The sequence below is a fragment of the Raphanus sativus genome, chromosome 7 (assembly GCF_000801105.2).
Source record: "Raphanus sativus cultivar WK10039 chromosome 7, ASM80110v3, whole genome shotgun sequence".
In the NCBI taxonomy this organism is placed as follows: domain Eukaryota; kingdom Viridiplantae; phylum Streptophyta; class Magnoliopsida; order Brassicales; family Brassicaceae; genus Raphanus; species Raphanus sativus.
The window spans coordinates 4,146,428-4,162,761 of record NC_079517.1 but is presented as its reverse complement, the minus strand read 5'-3'; the positions used below and the strand labels follow the sequence as shown (position 1 = coordinate 4,162,761).

Here is a 16,334-nt window from a genome sequence, read left to right as displayed (position 1 = left end):
ATATAAAGTTCGAAATCTATTTATAACAAACTAAATACTACATAGTAGATCAAATAATCTCAGTATTTTAAATAGCTATTAGAGAAAATATCAATAACAAGTGCCTTTAAAAGTGCTCGAGAAAAGAAAGTTAATTTTGAAAAAAAAACACCTTTTTAGTATTATGATACGGTTCATGCATATACTTCATCTTCATCACATGCCTTTTCATATCGGAAAGAAAAGCTGACATCGCTTTAAAATTATATTAAAAAAAAAAGAAAGAATCAACCCTACATAATATCAAATAAGAAACTTCATTCTTTATGAATTCTCAACCGAAAGGAAACTCTAAAAGTTGAAGACATGTTTCTTGCTTTGTGAGGCTCAATAAACAATTATCTCAACAATTAATATTACATACTGCGTTCAGTAAAGAATGTTTTTGGAACGATTAGTTAGGAATTCGTACGTTACTAACCAATATACATTAAGAAGATCTAGTAATGCAGAAGCACGTAGGTTGGACCAGTGAAAATTAAAGTATAGCTGGTCATAGTTTATACTAACAATCAATATTCAAACAAGACACTTGTGTTGTGTCTCTCCAAACGAAACATGATAAAATAAAAAACTAAATTTCAAAAGAAGAGAGGAGGTTTATATCTTGCACCCAGAAGAAGTAAATATCAAACTATACAGTATACAACACAAGTAAAAAAAGGCTTAAAGGAAGCTGTTGATGAGTTTTACAGGGAGAAAGCTTCTGCTGCATTTGAAAACTTAGTCACACAGACTTTATTATTCATTATTCATATTCAAAGCCATACTCCACCAGCACCTTCACAAAGCAAGCTTTCCCTTTTTACCTATACATTCCCCTTCTGCTTTTTTTAGCTCTGAGTACATTCAAATGGGTGAAAGTTCCCTTCTGCAAACTCTTGCATCCTAAACCTCTGCAAAAGCTCCACAGACCTGCCAAATGGATAAACAAAACACCAAAATATAACTTTATTTATGAACTCTGATTCCTTCCGCCTTTGCTTTAGTATCACAGAAAAACTAACAGAGGGTTCTCTCGATTGCGGCTTAGCTTCTGTTGATTACTCTCCATTGCTTCCACTACATTGGCTGTTGCAGGTCCAGCTGATCCACCCGCTACAATCGATGGCACTGAGGCGATTGGGCTCCACATCTTCACACACACATTTTTGAACTTCCAAATGTTAGTTTAAAAGCTCTTCAATTAAAAACTTCCAATAGAAAGCTTTTCTGCACTTTCTTACCTTTATTGTGTTATCGATTCCACTAGTTGCTACAACGCTGTCAAACGGATGACACTGAATGCAGTTTACAACTAGAAACAAAAGATTAATTTTTTTAGCCAACTAATGAGATTCGAGAAAAAGTGAATTATATATTAATGGAAGAAGTGATAAACAAAAAAAGGGCAAAAAAAAAACCTGCTTCATCGCCAACAAGAACTTTCATAAGCCTCCCCGTCTGCTTTTCCCATATAAACCACCTACCATCATCACTCCCACACGCAATATATTCACCTAAAATGTGGTAATAAACGTTCACAGAAAGTCAATTATGTAAGCTTTTCCTTACCACACTGGAATTGTATTCATATTATATAAAATTTAGAACACAAAGAACCTACCTCTCTGGCCGAGAAAACTGGCTTGCTTAATATCAGTTCCAATGTTACAGTGGCCAATATATCTACGCTTCAAATCAATGGCTCCCTCCGGCTTAGGACACCAAGAAACCAATGGGGGCATACATCAAGTTAACGAGGAATATGAAACACATCATACAAGAGAAATCAAATACTAACTGGAAGACACATCCAATATGCTAAGTTTGTTTTGTTTTGAAATACAATCAAACATTATCAGAATCTGAAAACTAACCTGATAAGAGGTTCTATCATTTTGAGATGATGATGCAGTTCCTGAGGAAGTATTATCACCAGTATTTTCTTTGGGCTTATCATCATCACTTACTCTATGAATTCTTAGATTTAGGCTACCACGCATAGCATTCGAGTCTGGATCTCCTCTTTCATCATCCGACATGGAAGTTTGAACATCAACCTCCAATTCCTCCTCATAATCAGACTGGTCTCCTTCTGATCTCGACATATCATGCGAACTGTCACTGTTCGCCTCTGATCTATAAAGTATGTCGCTCAAAGAAAGTACTCTAGCAGTTCCTCCTTCTGGCTCCTCTTTCTTTTCAGTTCCAGCTGATTTGTCAATCAAAAGAACAAAAAGATGACGCACATCATACAACACTATTTCCACTAACAATCCATGCATACGACTATTCTCCTCATAGACTACTAATAACAAATTATTACAATTCTTAAAAAATCAAAAACATACCAACTAATTAACTAAGTAGGAACAGCAAGAAAATACATGTAACAACTAAGCAGTTCATCTACACGAAAACACATAGACTAAAGGTCACAAACCTGCTTGAAGATCCCTTTTAATGCTCTCCACCTTTGCCACTATATCGGCATCCGATGGGTTCAATTGTTGTGCAGCAGTCGCAAAATCTAGAGCTTCTTTACATTTCCCCAACTGTGTGAAAGCACAAATATACAAGAAAACGGAAAGGTGACTAAAATAAATGCTTATTGCAGGACCAACGCTATGTCAGATCGTACACTAAAACTTTTAACAGTGACCAGAGCTATGAATTTACTTGCTGCAATGCTTCAGACATGTAGTAATGTGCTTTAAAAGACGAAGCATCAATTCTCCTAGCACTTTGGCAATCTCTTGCGGCCATATGAGCATCATTCTTCCACTTCCTCTGGAAAATAAAGGATTCAACTGATTGAGATTATCAGCGAGGAGGGATTCAAGGTAATTACAGGCACCAGTTTTTTAAGGACCTTGAGCAACATTGCGGCACGGGTACAAAGGCATTCATGCCTTAGCGCGGAGTCAATATCATCAGAATGCGCATCCAGAACTTCATTAGCTGCCTCAATTGCATAGAAAATATCCGTACCCTCTTCTAAAGACCTTTTAGCAAGTTCTACCAATTCGGTGCACTTCTTTAACTGAAAAGAATAGAGTCAGATGCACTAAGCAAATTGGACGACAAGGTCACCTTATGGAACAGTTACAAAAGGGATCTGCGTACCACTATAGCGTTGCCATTTCTGTGAAAGCCATTTTGAGTGGTGGAAACCTGAGGTGGAGATTCTACATCATGGAGAATGTTACTCAAAGAAAAGAAGTTCGTTACATCTCCTGGTGTGTATTGCATGGTTCCAACACCTACAAGTAGCAAACAAAGGAAAGAATCAACAGATATTGAGATCAAATAAACCAGCAAATGTTTCAAGAACTGAGATTTTGGATGTAAAAGGTGCTCTCGAAGATATCTAGCACAAACAAATATATCTAAACTAAGTGGTATATTATAGATTGCCAGCTCAAAGAGGAATGTACACAACAAAAGTAAGCAAAAATCTTGTGGTTAACACAGTTTTCATTCTTAATCTATTTGCCAAAGGGGCTCCATAAATCCTCAACAAAAAACAACAACTATCCATATGTTCCATGGAGGGTATTCATGCAGGAAAAATGACTTTAGCGTAACCGAAAGATGCAAAGTACAGCGATAAGAATCAAAACAAAAGTTTCATTCCTAGATGAACATTCACTTCCTTCTCTTAGCAAATGCAGGCATATACCGCATAATTTAAAATATTCACGAAAATTAAGCTTAAAGCAGCAAGCATGTAAATTGTAAATACCATTATTTACATTCATCAGGTACACATGCTCCCCGCTGTAACTGAGCAAAACTTCTTCACCATTAGGACTGAAAGTTACATGAGTTAGGTGCAAATTTGTTCTCCCCTGAAATATTCCAAAGACGTAGTGGACAGTGAGTTCGAATGAAAAAAAAAACCTTTGAATAAGAACACATGAATGCTGAACTAGCAGAGTATCTTAATATCAATCAAATAAAACTAACACGTTCAGAGAGATGCATGGGACAGAAATAAGTGACACATGGAGGCGGAGACATCCTTTTCCGACATGATGTCAACGGAGGGAGCATCCTTCTATCGTACAAACGAGCAAATGCATCACTGTCAGAGAGGGAAGAAAAGAACAAGGCGTTAATTAACGGAAAAGGAGAGAAATCTGATTCACAAAAAGGAGTTAATTAACGCAAATACCTCCCACCAACGAGAAGTAGGTGTGGTCTTGTGGCACTTATATCACACGACTTCAGGGATAGAGTTTGCTTAGGAGGATCAGCTAGTGCTCTTTTGGCTCCACTTCGCAGGTCAAGCTGCAAAACTCAAAGCTATTCAACAAGGCTTCAATTTGCAAAATTCAAGAGCTATCAACATGTAAACCAAATTTGAATATTACAAGAACACTGCGGCAATCTTGGTGAGCGGAACCAGCGGGAGGACAAGAGGTAGATTCACGGAAATCATGCTGCCTCAGAGTCCCATCTTCACTAGCACTCCATACAACATTGGGGTTGCCTGGTTCGACCTACATGAATGGTAAAAACATCTGATAAAACAAACAGCTGAAAATGGAAGACCCAAATACCTATTAGAAAAGAGGTCTTACAGCTAGCTTTTTCACTCTCCGCGTGTGGCATTGGTACGTTGCTGACGGTGTAAGGGCATTGTCATCGTCTGCTCTACCTCTTAACCCGGCTAGATTGAACAGCCTAACCTTTTAATAACAAGAAAACGATTTGAATACTAAATTTCAAAACCAAATGAAAGCACAACACAAAAAGAAGTGAGTTTTAACATACTTCAGCATCTCCAGCACCAGAAACCACAAGCTCGTCAGAGGTTTCAGGGACGAACTTGGTACAGAATATGTTGGCAGTATGCCCTGTCTCTACAGAATGCACAAGCTTTCGACTGGAGTAATCCCAAACATTGACCTGCAAATTACAAAAATGATTTAACATTCAACACTACAGAACCTCTCAACATAAATCAGATGCTCAAATGAATTATAGTTTACAATCATTCACTCTCATCCAAATCAATTATGAAACAACAATGTGAAATTTGAGCCACTAAACACCACTTTGGTTCACTATAAATTGTTCTCTGAGACATCTTAAGCAAACCAAACACGCTAAAAGTAAGATTACAAGGATGTTTAAGCTAATGTTATCTTAAAAAGAAAAGAAACTGATATACCCTTAAATCATCTGATCCAGATACCAAAAGTGATCCAGTAGAGTTCCATGAGATAGCATTAACACAGCCTTGATGTCCCTGCCACACACACACACACACACAACAAACAAACAGAATAAACAATCCATCTTATTAAGATAAATAAACAATCCAATAAAAAATAAAAAAAGTAATAAATAATTGCAAAACCTCGAGTTCCTGTTCTTGAGAGAGTCTCCGAACCAAGGACGAATGTAATTGCATTCTTTGATCAACCTCCTACACACAAAAACAACGCAATTAGTTTTTGCTCTGTGTGATCAAAAACTCGCGCGCTGTAACTTAAAAACCCTACCAGCAATGAAGTTGGAAAAGTATGCAGAGGAAGAAGAAAACAAAAAAAAAGGAAACGTACATGACTTGGCTCCGTGGACCTTGAGTGGAGGAGATTGAAGATGTTCCCATCATGAAACCTTAGATTCTCCATCGCGATAGCGATCGTCACCACCGATCAAAAATAATATATGCCCCTTTGCTATCTCGCTCTTTGCCTCTTGCCTTTGCTATTTGACGCTTTTTTACCGTACCCGCTGGATCATTCTACTGCTGTATGATTCTCTGCGCACATGTGTTTGGTATCTATGTACTCCCAGCACATCTGAACCGTTCGTTTCTTTACGATTTAATTACTGTGACTCGGTGAGGTTGACTGGGGTCCGTCATTCTAAATTAACAAATTCATTTAATTTTCTTTTTCCGGCCCAATTGTAGTAGAATTATAGGTTTGTATGAACAGCCCAATATTGTTTTTTATCTTCACTGTAGAATAATATTTCCATTTAACATAAACAAAGGATAGTAGTACAACGCCCGAGTCATTTTGAGGGAATCAAAAGCCCTAATGATTTAAGGGCAAGCCAAAGCCAATGGCAGCAGCTGAATATGAGCAGAAGGACAAGAGAAGAACAGCTGAACAGGCCACTAGAGAAACACAATGAACAAAAGTAAGAATCAGCCATCAATCCACCTAATTTGATCCCAAGAAGGTCAAATTAAGAACTTTGCATCCCCCACAAGAAAGACAAGAGGTTAGCCTTACAAGAACTATTCTAAAGACCCAAGAGAAAAATGTTATTCAAATTAACTTAAAGCAGTTGGACAGAGGTAAGGGAAGATTTAACACTCCCAAAAGATAATCGAAGACTGAGGTGGCCCACACAAATCAGCAACACAAGACCAACCCTGAGCCTAACAAAAGCAAGGTCGATCAACAATCCCTGAAAGAAAAACCAGGCTAAGAACAGCCCAATATTTATTCTGCATTTTATTCCGAAATAGAGAATCATATTATAAAATCCTTTAAAAGTAAAAATAATCAGGATAGAGAACTATAAAAACTTTTTAACCAGCCTAACAAAAAGCAAAATCGAACATATTATCTAGAACTCGACCTTGTTATGTCTTTTCCTTTTTCAAGTAAGTTTCTACATACTCTACAGCAAGATCCTCGGCATGCAGTGATGGATCTGAATATCATGTGTTCAACACACATCAAAGCCATTCTTCTTTTTTTTTTGCAGTTCAATAACATCAACTAAACAAAATTTATAGTCTATTTTCACAGAATCATCGTCATGAATTTTATCCATCCCTGCGCAGGAATGAAGTCTATTCCACGTCAATGACATATAACAAAGTGTCACGCTTTACTCTTTATCTATTTATCGTAACCAAACATGAACTTTTAACTGGTAATGAAACTGAAGAAACACAGTCTTGGTATACTGATCACTGGTTGCCAAAAGAATTTGGTATATACAAAAAATATATATCCTACTGATGATTGAAGAACCAACAACTTCAAAGTTTGCAGTCTTACTATTGGAGTAGGATTCCTAGATCACTTAGGAATCATACTAATTCAGTTTAGATAAAGTTTTTAGATGATTTCCTTTTCCGTAATAGCTTTACTGATTTCCTATTGTTGTTTTACTTATCTTGGTATATAAACCAAGCTCATTCATTCAATAAAAGATAACTTATTCTTCATACCAATGGATCAGAATCATAGATTGGGTAAAACAGAGGGAGAGTTGCTCGCAGATCCAGAACGGTTCCGTCGACTTGTGGGACGACTCATCTATCTTCTTGCTACCCGTCCAGACTTGGCATATTCTGTCCATATTCTTTCACAATTTATGCAACGTCCGCGTCAAGAACATTGGCTAGCAGCAGTAAAAGTCGTACGGTATCTCAAAGGGACCATTGGACAAGGTGTTCTCTTTCGGGCTGAAACAACATTTACTATCACAGGTTGGTGTGATGCCGACTGGGGAGCTTGTCCTACTACTCATCGTTCATTGTCTGGTTGGATTATTCAGTGTGGATCTTCTCCTATCACGTGGAAGACTAAGAAACAAGACGCTGTGTCTCTATCGTCCACTGAAGCTGAGTTTCGGGCAATGCGTGCTATTACTAAAGAACTAATCTGGCTCAAAGGACTCTTGTCTGAGCTCGGCATTGATCATGCAGCGCCAATGACGATTTGTTGCGATAATAAATCTGCCTTACATATTAGTGCAAATCCAGTTCTCCATGAAAAGACTAAACACATGGGCATCATTTGTCAATTTGTCCGTGATGAGATTGCAAAAGGAACGACTCGGACAACTTATGTATCAACTCATGATCAGCTTGCGGATATACTTACGAAGGCCTTAGGTCGCAAGGAGTTTGATGCATTTCTTCCCAAATTAGGCATTAACAATATTCATGCTCCAACTTGAGGGGGAGTATTGGAGTAGGATTCCTAGATCACTTAGGAATCATACTAATTCAGTTTAGATAAAATTTTTAGATGATTTCCTTTTCCGTAATAGCTTTACTGATTTCCTATTGTTGTTTTACTTATCTTGGTATATAAACCAAGCTCATTCATTCAATAAAAGATAACTTATTCTTCATTCCAAACTAGATTTGTCACTTACGCTGTATATATCACAATTGTACATAAAGACGCCAGAACTCATCACAAAATTCACAATAAGTTATGTGCTCTAGTTTTGCTCATTTTAACTAAATATACATGTATGTCTTTTGTACACATTTGTGATATCAAGTCAACAACTACATAACCACAAGAAGGCACCAAGTATATATCTATATATGGAACATCTATGCTTCTGTAACAAAAAAAAGAAGAACATATATGCATAGAGAGATAAGATGTTTTATGCAATCTTATTCCATACTGTTGACCAACTTAACAAATGTGTGCATACTAATTTTTAAAGTTCTAAAGACGCGAGTCCGCCAAATACTACGGATTTGCTAAAACATAACTACGAAAAATCTATTTAGCTAAAGCACGATGGACGTTTTTAGGTATTACACTGTATATATATTCACTTTTTCGATTAATCTAATATTCATATAACAAATCCAGTCAAACCTCAAGTAACATTTGATGGTAGGATAGTTAAATGTTCCAATTAAATTTATTTGGCTAGACGATAATCATTTTCTTCACCATAGTAGATTAGCTCATTCTCATCCGTATCAGCTAAACAACCATTTCTAGCTGATTATACCTCTTGATTGTGCACAGCTAATCAAAAGACCTTTTTTTTTTTTTTTTTTTTTTTTTTTTGTCAACTGATTACTTGCATAAATATAAAGATGTCCTTGCAGGCCCAAAGTTATGGGTTTACAAATAGGAAAGCAGCAGAATTAAAAGGCCTAGACAAAGGATGGGCCGTTGAAACAGAGATAGAGGCCTGGGACAAAGCCCGTTTGGCCAGGAGGTCCGATTCTTGGTTTTCACTTCGTGGGATGAAGGAAAAAGAGACATCGGAGAAAGCTGACGAGATCTGTTGAATGTCGCGAAGGACACCAAAGGTCTCTTTAGTCTGCATGTTGCCGTTGATTGCTCGAACGAGCGTTTGGTTGTCGGATAACATAGTGATGTGGTCGTATCCATTCGTTGCTGCTTCGATGAGGGCCGATCGAAGAGCGAGAGCTTCTGCCATCAATGGGGAGGTCACGAAGTCTACTGAGAGGGATCCTGAGCGATGTTCTCCTGAGATTGGACCGGTGAAGGTCCACGCAAGCCCCGCTTTCTTTGTGATTTTGTCCCAGGCGGCGTCTGTTTTGCATCCGATTCTCCTTTCCGGTTCATCGCTACGACGTCTACCATCAATTGGCTGTAGTGGGGGCTTAGTGTTGAGAAGCTTAAGTTGGTTGATACCACTCCACTCTTTAGCTAAACTTAATCCTTTGGTGGCCACCTCCACGGCTGACTGGCTTCTGTTCTCGAAGATTAGGAGGTTGCGATCTCTCCAGATTGCCCACAGGATCCATGGGAGCACATTGAAAGTTATTCCCGATGGGGGGAGACAGATTACTTTCCGGAAGCTGGGGATCAGTTGATCAAAGGTCTCATCCGAGTCAGCAGCTATGTGAACTGCATTTGCTAGAGGGATTTGTTGCCAAACCTCTTGCGCAAAATGGCAAGTAAAGAAGGTATGAACTGCCGTCTCACACTCATTACATCTCGGGCAACTGCTTGTTGATAAGATTCCACGTTTTTGCAGGTTTTCTCCCAGGGGTAGTGCGCCTTGAATGATGGACCAGAGGAACACTTTCATCTTCGGCGAGAAATTACCAGACCACACGTCTTGTCTCCAGTTGAACGAATCTGGTGTGGTGGGTGGCGCTACTCGGTGATTCGACATCGCTGCGGTGAAGTAACCCGACTTCGTGGCATAGACTCCCGACTGGGATGGTTGCCAAATATAAGTGTCCTCTGCTCCCGTTTGGCTTGGTCTTAGACATTGGATCTCCATCGCAAACTCAGGTAAAAGCTCTTTGATCCTCTTAACATTCCACTTCATATCTGTTGTTAAGAGGTCAGCCACTCTTAGATCCATAGCTTCCTCTCTGATTGGACCGTAAGGTATAGTGTGGGTATCTAGAGTTATCCAGGAGTCTTTCCAAACGCGTGTAGAGTTACCATTCCCTATGGCTTTTCCTAGGTTTATCTTTAGGAGTTTCAAACCATGTAAGATCCCATGCCACCCGTGTGAGCAGCTAGCTGGGGCAGTTGCATCTAGAAACGCTCGTTTATGGCAGTATTTACCTAAGAGTACTCTAGCTAGCAGGGATTCAGGTTTCGTTAGGATCCTCCATGCCAACTTTGCGAGTAATGCTTGGTTAAATAGCTGAATGTCCCTGAGGCCCAACCCGCCATCTACTTTGGGTTTAGTGATCTTGTCCCATGCAACCCAACTCATTTTCCTCTTATTATCGGGACCATCCCACCAGAAACGGATAAGCACTGACTGAATTCTTTTGCAGAGACTTACAGGCAGGAGGAAGCAAGACATGGTATACGTTGGGATGGCTGTTAGGACGGCTTGGAGCATCGTGAGCTTCCCTGCTCTTGACAAGAAGCGGTTGGACCAATTGGCTGCGCATTGACGGATTCTATCCACAATCGAGGTAAAGAGGTCTCTTTTACGCCTCCCAAAATGCTCTGGTAAGCCTAAGTATTTACCTAGGCCTCCTTCTTTCTCAATAGTTAGAAGTTTCTTTGCTGCCTCCTTCATCTCAATAGGTGTTTTTGCAGAGAAGGTGATTGAAGATTTTGCAGCATTGATCTTCTGCCCTGAGGCTCTTTCATACTTTTGAAGGATCAGGTTCAAGGCTTCACAACTCGTAGGGGAAGCAGCACAGAAGAACATTGTATCATCTGCAAAAAGCAGATGATTAATGCGTGGGCTTCCTCTCGCCACTCTAATGCCCTGGAGTGTTGTGTCTTGCGCTGCGTTCCTGCAGAGGCCTGATAGGACTTCGCCACACAGGATGAACAAGTACGGGGACAGTGGATCACCCTGTCGGATGCCTCTGGAAGGTAAGACTTTTCCATAAGCTGTGTCGTTTACTAGGTAGGAATAAGAGACCGTAGTAACGCATTGCATAATCCAGTTGACCCAAGTATCGTGGAAACCTAGTCTGTGTAGCACCTTAGATAAGAAGCCCCACTCAACCCTATCGTATGCTTTAGACATGTCTGTCTTAACCGCCATTGTGCATCTTTTTGTAGCTTGTGATGTTTTGAGGAACTGTAGAACTTCATGAGTAATTAGAACATTGTCCGTTATAGATCTTCCGGGTATGAAAGCAGATTGGGTCTCTGAGATGATGGTGTTTAAGACTGGTTGTAGCCGCCTAGACAGGATCTTAGATATTATTTTGTAGAAGATGTTGCAGAGTGCAATAGGCCTGTACTCGCTAACTCTTGAAGCTCCTGTTATTTTTGGAATGAGTCTCACGTGCGTTTCGTTTATCTCTGCAGGTAGCGATCCCGTGATAAAGAACGTCTTAATCTCTTTGGAAACAGCAGCTCCTACTGTGTTCCAGTTCGCCTGGAAGAAGCTAGCAGAGAATCCATCGGGGCCCGAAGCCTTATCCGGATGGATTGAGAAGGTAGCCTCCTTTATCTCAGCATCTGATGGCTGTTTAATGAGTTCCAAATTTTGCTCATAAGAGATACACGGTTTTAAAGCCTCTGATACTGTGTTGCTTTCATCTGTGCCAGATGATATGAAGAGCTTTTCATAAAATCCACTAATGATCTCCGCGATTTGCTTTTCCTCATAAAAAGGTTTCTCTTCGTCATCCACTATGACAGTGAGACGGTTTCGGGGCTTTCCTGCGTTTGGTGGCAGCATGGAAAAAGCCTGTGTTGGAATCTCCAAGGGTGAGCCAGAGTTGTCTGCTTCTTTGCTTCCAAAAAGCCTCTTCTGCTTTGTAAGTATTCAACAACTTTGAGTTCAATTCTCGAATCAGTTCTTCGTTAGGGATCTGACTTGATAGAGCCTCATCTAGGAGCAAGCGGAGGTTCTCTAGTGCCTGGTTACTCTTTTCATGGAAGCTTTTACTCCATCTGCAAATAGCTTTTCTACAGAGTGTTAACCGCTCAGCGACAGATAGGTGAGCTGCTTCATTCCATGTACGCTTGATGAGTTCCGAGACCTCTGCATTGTCGTTTAAACGTCTATCAAATCTGAAGATTTTATTTCCTTTCCTTACAGATGCATCCAGGAAAGTAATCAGGGGGCGGTGATCCGAGCCTTCATATTTTAAGTACTGGCACCTACTCGAAGGGTAGAGTTCCATCCAATCGCTGTTGCTCATAGCTCGGTCGAGTCTACACTGAACAAGATGAGTGTTCCTCTTGCCCCTCCAGGAGAGGAAGCTGCCATGATGTTTTAGGTCGAAAAGGTCATTCTCCGAGAGGAAAGTTCTAAAGGCACAGAAAGTCCCTTCTGGTCGAGCAGGTCCTCCACACTTCTCCTCATTATCTACGATTTCGTTAAAGTCCCCTGTGAGGAGCCAAGGTCCTGATGAGGGGGGATGAAGAGAGGCTAGTTCTTTCCAGATGGCTGCACGTTTTGATTGATCCGGCTCTCCATAAACGAAGGTAGTTTGGAACCGGACTCCTTTACTTGTGATGAAAGTATCAATATAGCTTGTTGTGGCTTTTGTAACAGTCAGTGTAATGTCTGGTTTCCAAGTTAGGAAAAGTCCACCTCCTCCAGGCGTAACAGGAGGCACCGAAAAATAGTTATCTGGGTGCATCCATTCGAGAGTTTTGAGGATCATATCGTCACTGTTTTTTGTCTCCATAAGAAAGAAAACATCAGGAGCATTCTTCTTATGGATTTCTTTGAGGCGCTGGACTGTTTGCGTGGTCCCCAATCCACAAACATTCCAGCTAGCTACGACTAAGGACCCGGGGGTGGAGGAACCCGAAAATCCGACTTCCTCTTGGAGGTTGCTGGTATCAGCTGGATGGGTGGGTTGGTTGGTTGGAGAGCCGCACCCACAGCATTATCTGAGGTAGCTGTTTTCTTGCGTCGTTGTGAAGTCTGACCTGAAGCGTTTCTTGCTCCTCCTCCTGGTGAGTATTGAAACTGAGAGAGCTTCCTTTTCTTTGAGCTTACCCCACTAAGTATATTAGGGGAATATCTAGGGGATCTCGTTTTAGATACACTGGGAGCTTTTTGTTGTTGGGTTTTAGCCTGAGGCTCTTTGAGATTCTCCACCTCTGCAATACAGGCGTTTTTTTCCTTGTGCTTTTGTGATTGATCTGCTTCCTTTTCTGACAGGGGGCTAACAACTATTGATTTAAGCTTTGCAGGACCCATCTCAGTTGGTGCACTTTGGTCTTCGCGGGAGGCTTCCTTTCTGTGATCCGCTACGTGTTCTCTTTCCTTCGGTACTCTCGAGGAAGGAGAGAAGAGAACTGAGGGATCTGGAAGTAGGATATCTTGTAGTTGGTCAGTCTGCAAAGGAGGAGGGGTGACCGGATCATTATCAACCTCTCTCTCCCACGAAAGCAAGGCTTGTTTCTGCTGGCGACGTGTAGCTGCTGCAATAATAGCTGAAGCTGTTTCTTCCATTTGACCCGCTGCATCTCCAATTTGAACCCTTTGGCGCCTGGCAGCCGCTTCTACTGGGTCGGGGCAGCTTAGATACTGTCTAGTAACATCGTGTAGTTCTTCCATCACCTCCTCCATTGTAGGTACGCTTGACTCTTCCACTCGTAGGGTAGTTTTCCCCGGGGGGCTTATCTCATAGGTTGTTGGCACCTTTTGAACAGGAGCTTTACTAGTTGCTTCCCCATTTGGATTGGTAGTTCGAGGTTTCCAGTATCCTGAGGGTTGTTGAGGGAAGAGGTCTCTGTTGCGGTATCCTGATCTACCATTTGGGCTTCTGTTTTTTGTGTATGGAGGAGATGTGTAGTCTTGGGTTTGCTCCTGCGCTGGCTTTTCCCTCCAGGCGAGTGTTGAGTTGGCCTTTGGGAGAGTCGCGTTTTCAGGTGGTGGGTTGCGTGTTTGCTTCGTGCTAACTCTGTTACCAAAGGGATTTCCATGTCTGTCCAGTCTAACTTCAAAAGCGTGATGCTTGTGACCGAGCTCACTGACTTTTCCAGTCCTCCCGGGGGAGTCTCTTGTCTGCTTTTGCGAGTTTCTTGTGATGTCTTGGCCTGTTGAGTTTCTGGAGAGTGACCGGTTGCTTGGAATAATGTATCGTTGTCCTTCGAGTTCTCTCTCCGTCCGTAGGTTCGGTAGATGAGGGGTATCGGGCCTCGCAGTCTCTTTCTCAGGGCAGTGATCCTTCGAGTGTAGCAGAGAGTAGCAGATAGAGCAGTGAAGTTCCAGTCTCTCGTACTCGAAGGTAACTAAGCATTCTTCCCCCGAGTCGTATTCCACAATAGATTCTTTGATGAGTGGTTTGAGCCCGTCCACGAATACCCTTAATCTTGTAGTTGTTCTTGTCAGCTCATGGTTGTCAATGGTGCCCAGTTCACGTCCAACTCGATCCAGCATGTCTGCGTGCCAATAGTGGAGTGGAAGTCCTTTGACTCTGATCCAGAAAGGAATCTGGGAGGGGAAGGAGTTCGAGATTATTGGCTCCCATCTTTGGAGTATCACCATCCAATAGGCGAAGTGGTAAGGTCTGTTGTTTAGAACACGCCTTAGATCTTCCTCTCTCTCAAAACGGTACTGGAAACAGTTATTTCCCAGGTCAGATCCCACCGCTTTACCCAGTAAGTTCCATTTTCTTGGTAGAGAAGGAAGTAGTGCCCACATCTTCTGTTCCCTTGGGTTTGTCAGTCGCCCTATGAGGGTGAGTTTGTTTGCTTCAATCAGTGCTGAGTTGTCGAAGTTAGGAGCCTTGATTCGTAGGGTCTTGTTTCTGCTTGTCTCTGTTATCTGTTGCTTGCCTTTTTCCGCCTCTGTGAGTCTCGTCGCCATGCTAGCTAGCGAGCAAGAGTCTCCTGTCACCCACACGCTCGTTGGAGGAGTTTTCGTCGACTCCGAACAAGACTAGATAATGAAAGGGGGGTGTGTATCTGTTGATTGGAATCGGGGTAGTTTCAAGATATCTTTTTGACTCTTTGTGGATGAATGCTCGGTGTGGAATTTGCAGGTGAGTGCAAGAAATCTTCAATGCTAAGCTGGATTTGGAGGAGATTGTTCAAACGGGCGTCGAGATGTTCCTTGGAGGATGCTGTTTGTAGTAAAGAAGTAGGGCTTCCAAACGGTTGCAGTGCACGGACCAGAGGAATCTTTCCTTGTAGGGAAAGAAAGTGAGAAGTCACTTTCACGCTAATACCCGCTGGTTGCAAAGAAGCCTCCTTGCCTCGAATGCTGTGTCTGGGAGAGAAATCTCACCAGTTCTCAACAAATCTCTGACCTGACTCTAATCAAAAGACCTTAGATCACAATATTCACTTAACCAACATAGAAACTACAATTCCTCTGATTATGAGCTCATCAACTCCCAACTTTGGTTAATTGTCCCAATTAATCCATTGTAAAACGAAATCTTATTCCATGGATTCTATATATATATATATATGTCATATTTGTAAAGATATCATAAGACAAGATCATCATGGAAGTCTGGAACATATATCATATGCCGATCAAATAAGGATAGGTAGATATGTAACATATGTATACATAACTTGGTATACAGACATGAACCAAAAAATGATTACTAAGATTCATGAAGGAGAAAGTTATGACAGAACGAGAATGAGCACGCAAAAGTGACCATATACAAATTAATTTTATACAATTCTCCCTTTGTGTGCTCGCTCTCTTCTGTCACTTTCTTTTCCCCCATCAACAACATATATTTATTTTGTGACCATATTTAAGCATGTTCGTAATATATTGAAGAAAAACATATATGTATATAACCAGGAAATTATAGACTTATAGTCCAGTAATATAACCAATAATAAAAGAGAGTTGAACAGAAAAATAAAATAGGATACAAGTACAGAGGGACGGTACTTGAAATCAGATCTAGGAATAATAGCAACTAAAACATGACCTCGATCGGTGGATCATCAATAAAAGGAAAGTCTAAGTACGGATACAATAGTGTAAAATTAGGGTTTCTTCTCTGATTTCACAGCCCTAGATCTCTTTCAAAAGAACTCAATATAGAAAGAACGGTGATGGAGATACAACTCAGGGTTGAATCTGGAACGGATAATAGATGAGTTTATTTCCTTTGATCTTATATGTATCGCATGCAAAGAATGTATATGTGTCTGCTCGGTTTGCTCGCT

The 16,334-nt window shown here is 40.9% G+C and overlaps 3 protein-coding genes across 3 annotated transcripts; all 3 read right to left on the bottom strand.

The window, feature by feature from the left end:
* Positions 1-618: 618 nt before the first annotated feature.
* Positions 619-5,753, bottom strand: LOC108817158 (protein ALTERED SEED GERMINATION 2). The gene is made up of 19 exons (XM_018589772.2): positions 5,595-5,753; positions 5,390-5,458; positions 5,201-5,278; positions 4,801-4,935; positions 4,608-4,715; positions 4,398-4,526; positions 4,199-4,314; positions 3,991-4,108; positions 3,767-3,872; positions 3,148-3,284; positions 2,894-3,064; positions 2,701-2,811; positions 2,465-2,576; positions 1,899-2,233; positions 1,646-1,736; positions 1,443-1,538; positions 1,266-1,336; positions 1,047-1,174; positions 619-954 (listed from the first exon to the last, which is right to left on the bottom strand). Exons 1-19 carry the CDS (start codon positions 5,664-5,666, stop codon positions 873-875), a joined length of 2,265 nt encoding a protein of 754 aa, XP_018445274.1. The 5' UTR covers positions 5,667-5,753; the 3' UTR covers positions 619-872.
* A 3,124-nt stretch (positions 5,754-8,877) lies between these two features.
* On the bottom strand, positions 8,878-12,844 carry LOC108815196 (uncharacterized). The gene is made up of 2 exons (XM_056990909.1): positions 12,092-12,844; positions 8,878-11,982 (listed from the first exon to the last, which is right to left on the bottom strand). The coding sequence occupies exons 1-2, from the start codon at positions 12,842-12,844 to the stop codon at positions 8,878-8,880; spliced, it is 3,858 nt and encodes a 1,285-aa protein (XP_056846889.1).
* Positions 12,845-12,966: 122 nt separating this feature from the next.
* Positions 12,967-15,003, bottom strand: LOC108815195 (uncharacterized). Its single transcript, XM_018587844.1, has one exon. It carries the CDS (start codon positions 15,001-15,003, stop codon positions 12,967-12,969), a length of 2,037 nt encoding a protein of 678 aa, XP_018443346.1.
* Between the last annotated feature and the right edge of the window lie 1,331 nt (positions 15,004-16,334).

Excerpts from the sequence above, each read along its gene's own strand:
- LOC108817158 (XM_018589772.2), bottom strand. The coding sequence starts at position 5,666 with ATGGAGAATCTAAGGTTTCATGATGGGAACATCTTCAATCTCCTCCAC. Across the intron at positions 4,109-4,198 it reads CTACTTCTCGTTGGTGGGAG|TGATGCATTTGCTCGTTTGT; the intron begins GTATTTGCGTTA and ends CCTCTCTGACAG. Across the intron at positions 1,337-1,442 it reads TCTTGTTGGCGATGAAGCAG|TTGTAAACTGCATTCAGTGT; the intron begins GTTTTTTTTTTG and ends TTTTGTTTCTAG.
- LOC108815196 (XM_056990909.1), bottom strand. The coding sequence starts at position 12,844 with ATGATCCTCAAAACTCTCGAATGGATGCACCCAGATAACTATTTTTCG. Across the intron at positions 11,983-12,091 it reads TCCATGAAAAGAGTAACCAG|AAGAGGCTTTTTGGAAGCAA; the intron begins GCACTAGAGAAC and ends CTTACAAAGCAG.
- LOC108815195 (XM_018587844.1), bottom strand. The coding sequence starts at position 15,003 with ATGGCGACGAGACTCACAGAGGCGGAAAAAGGCAAGCAACAGATAACA.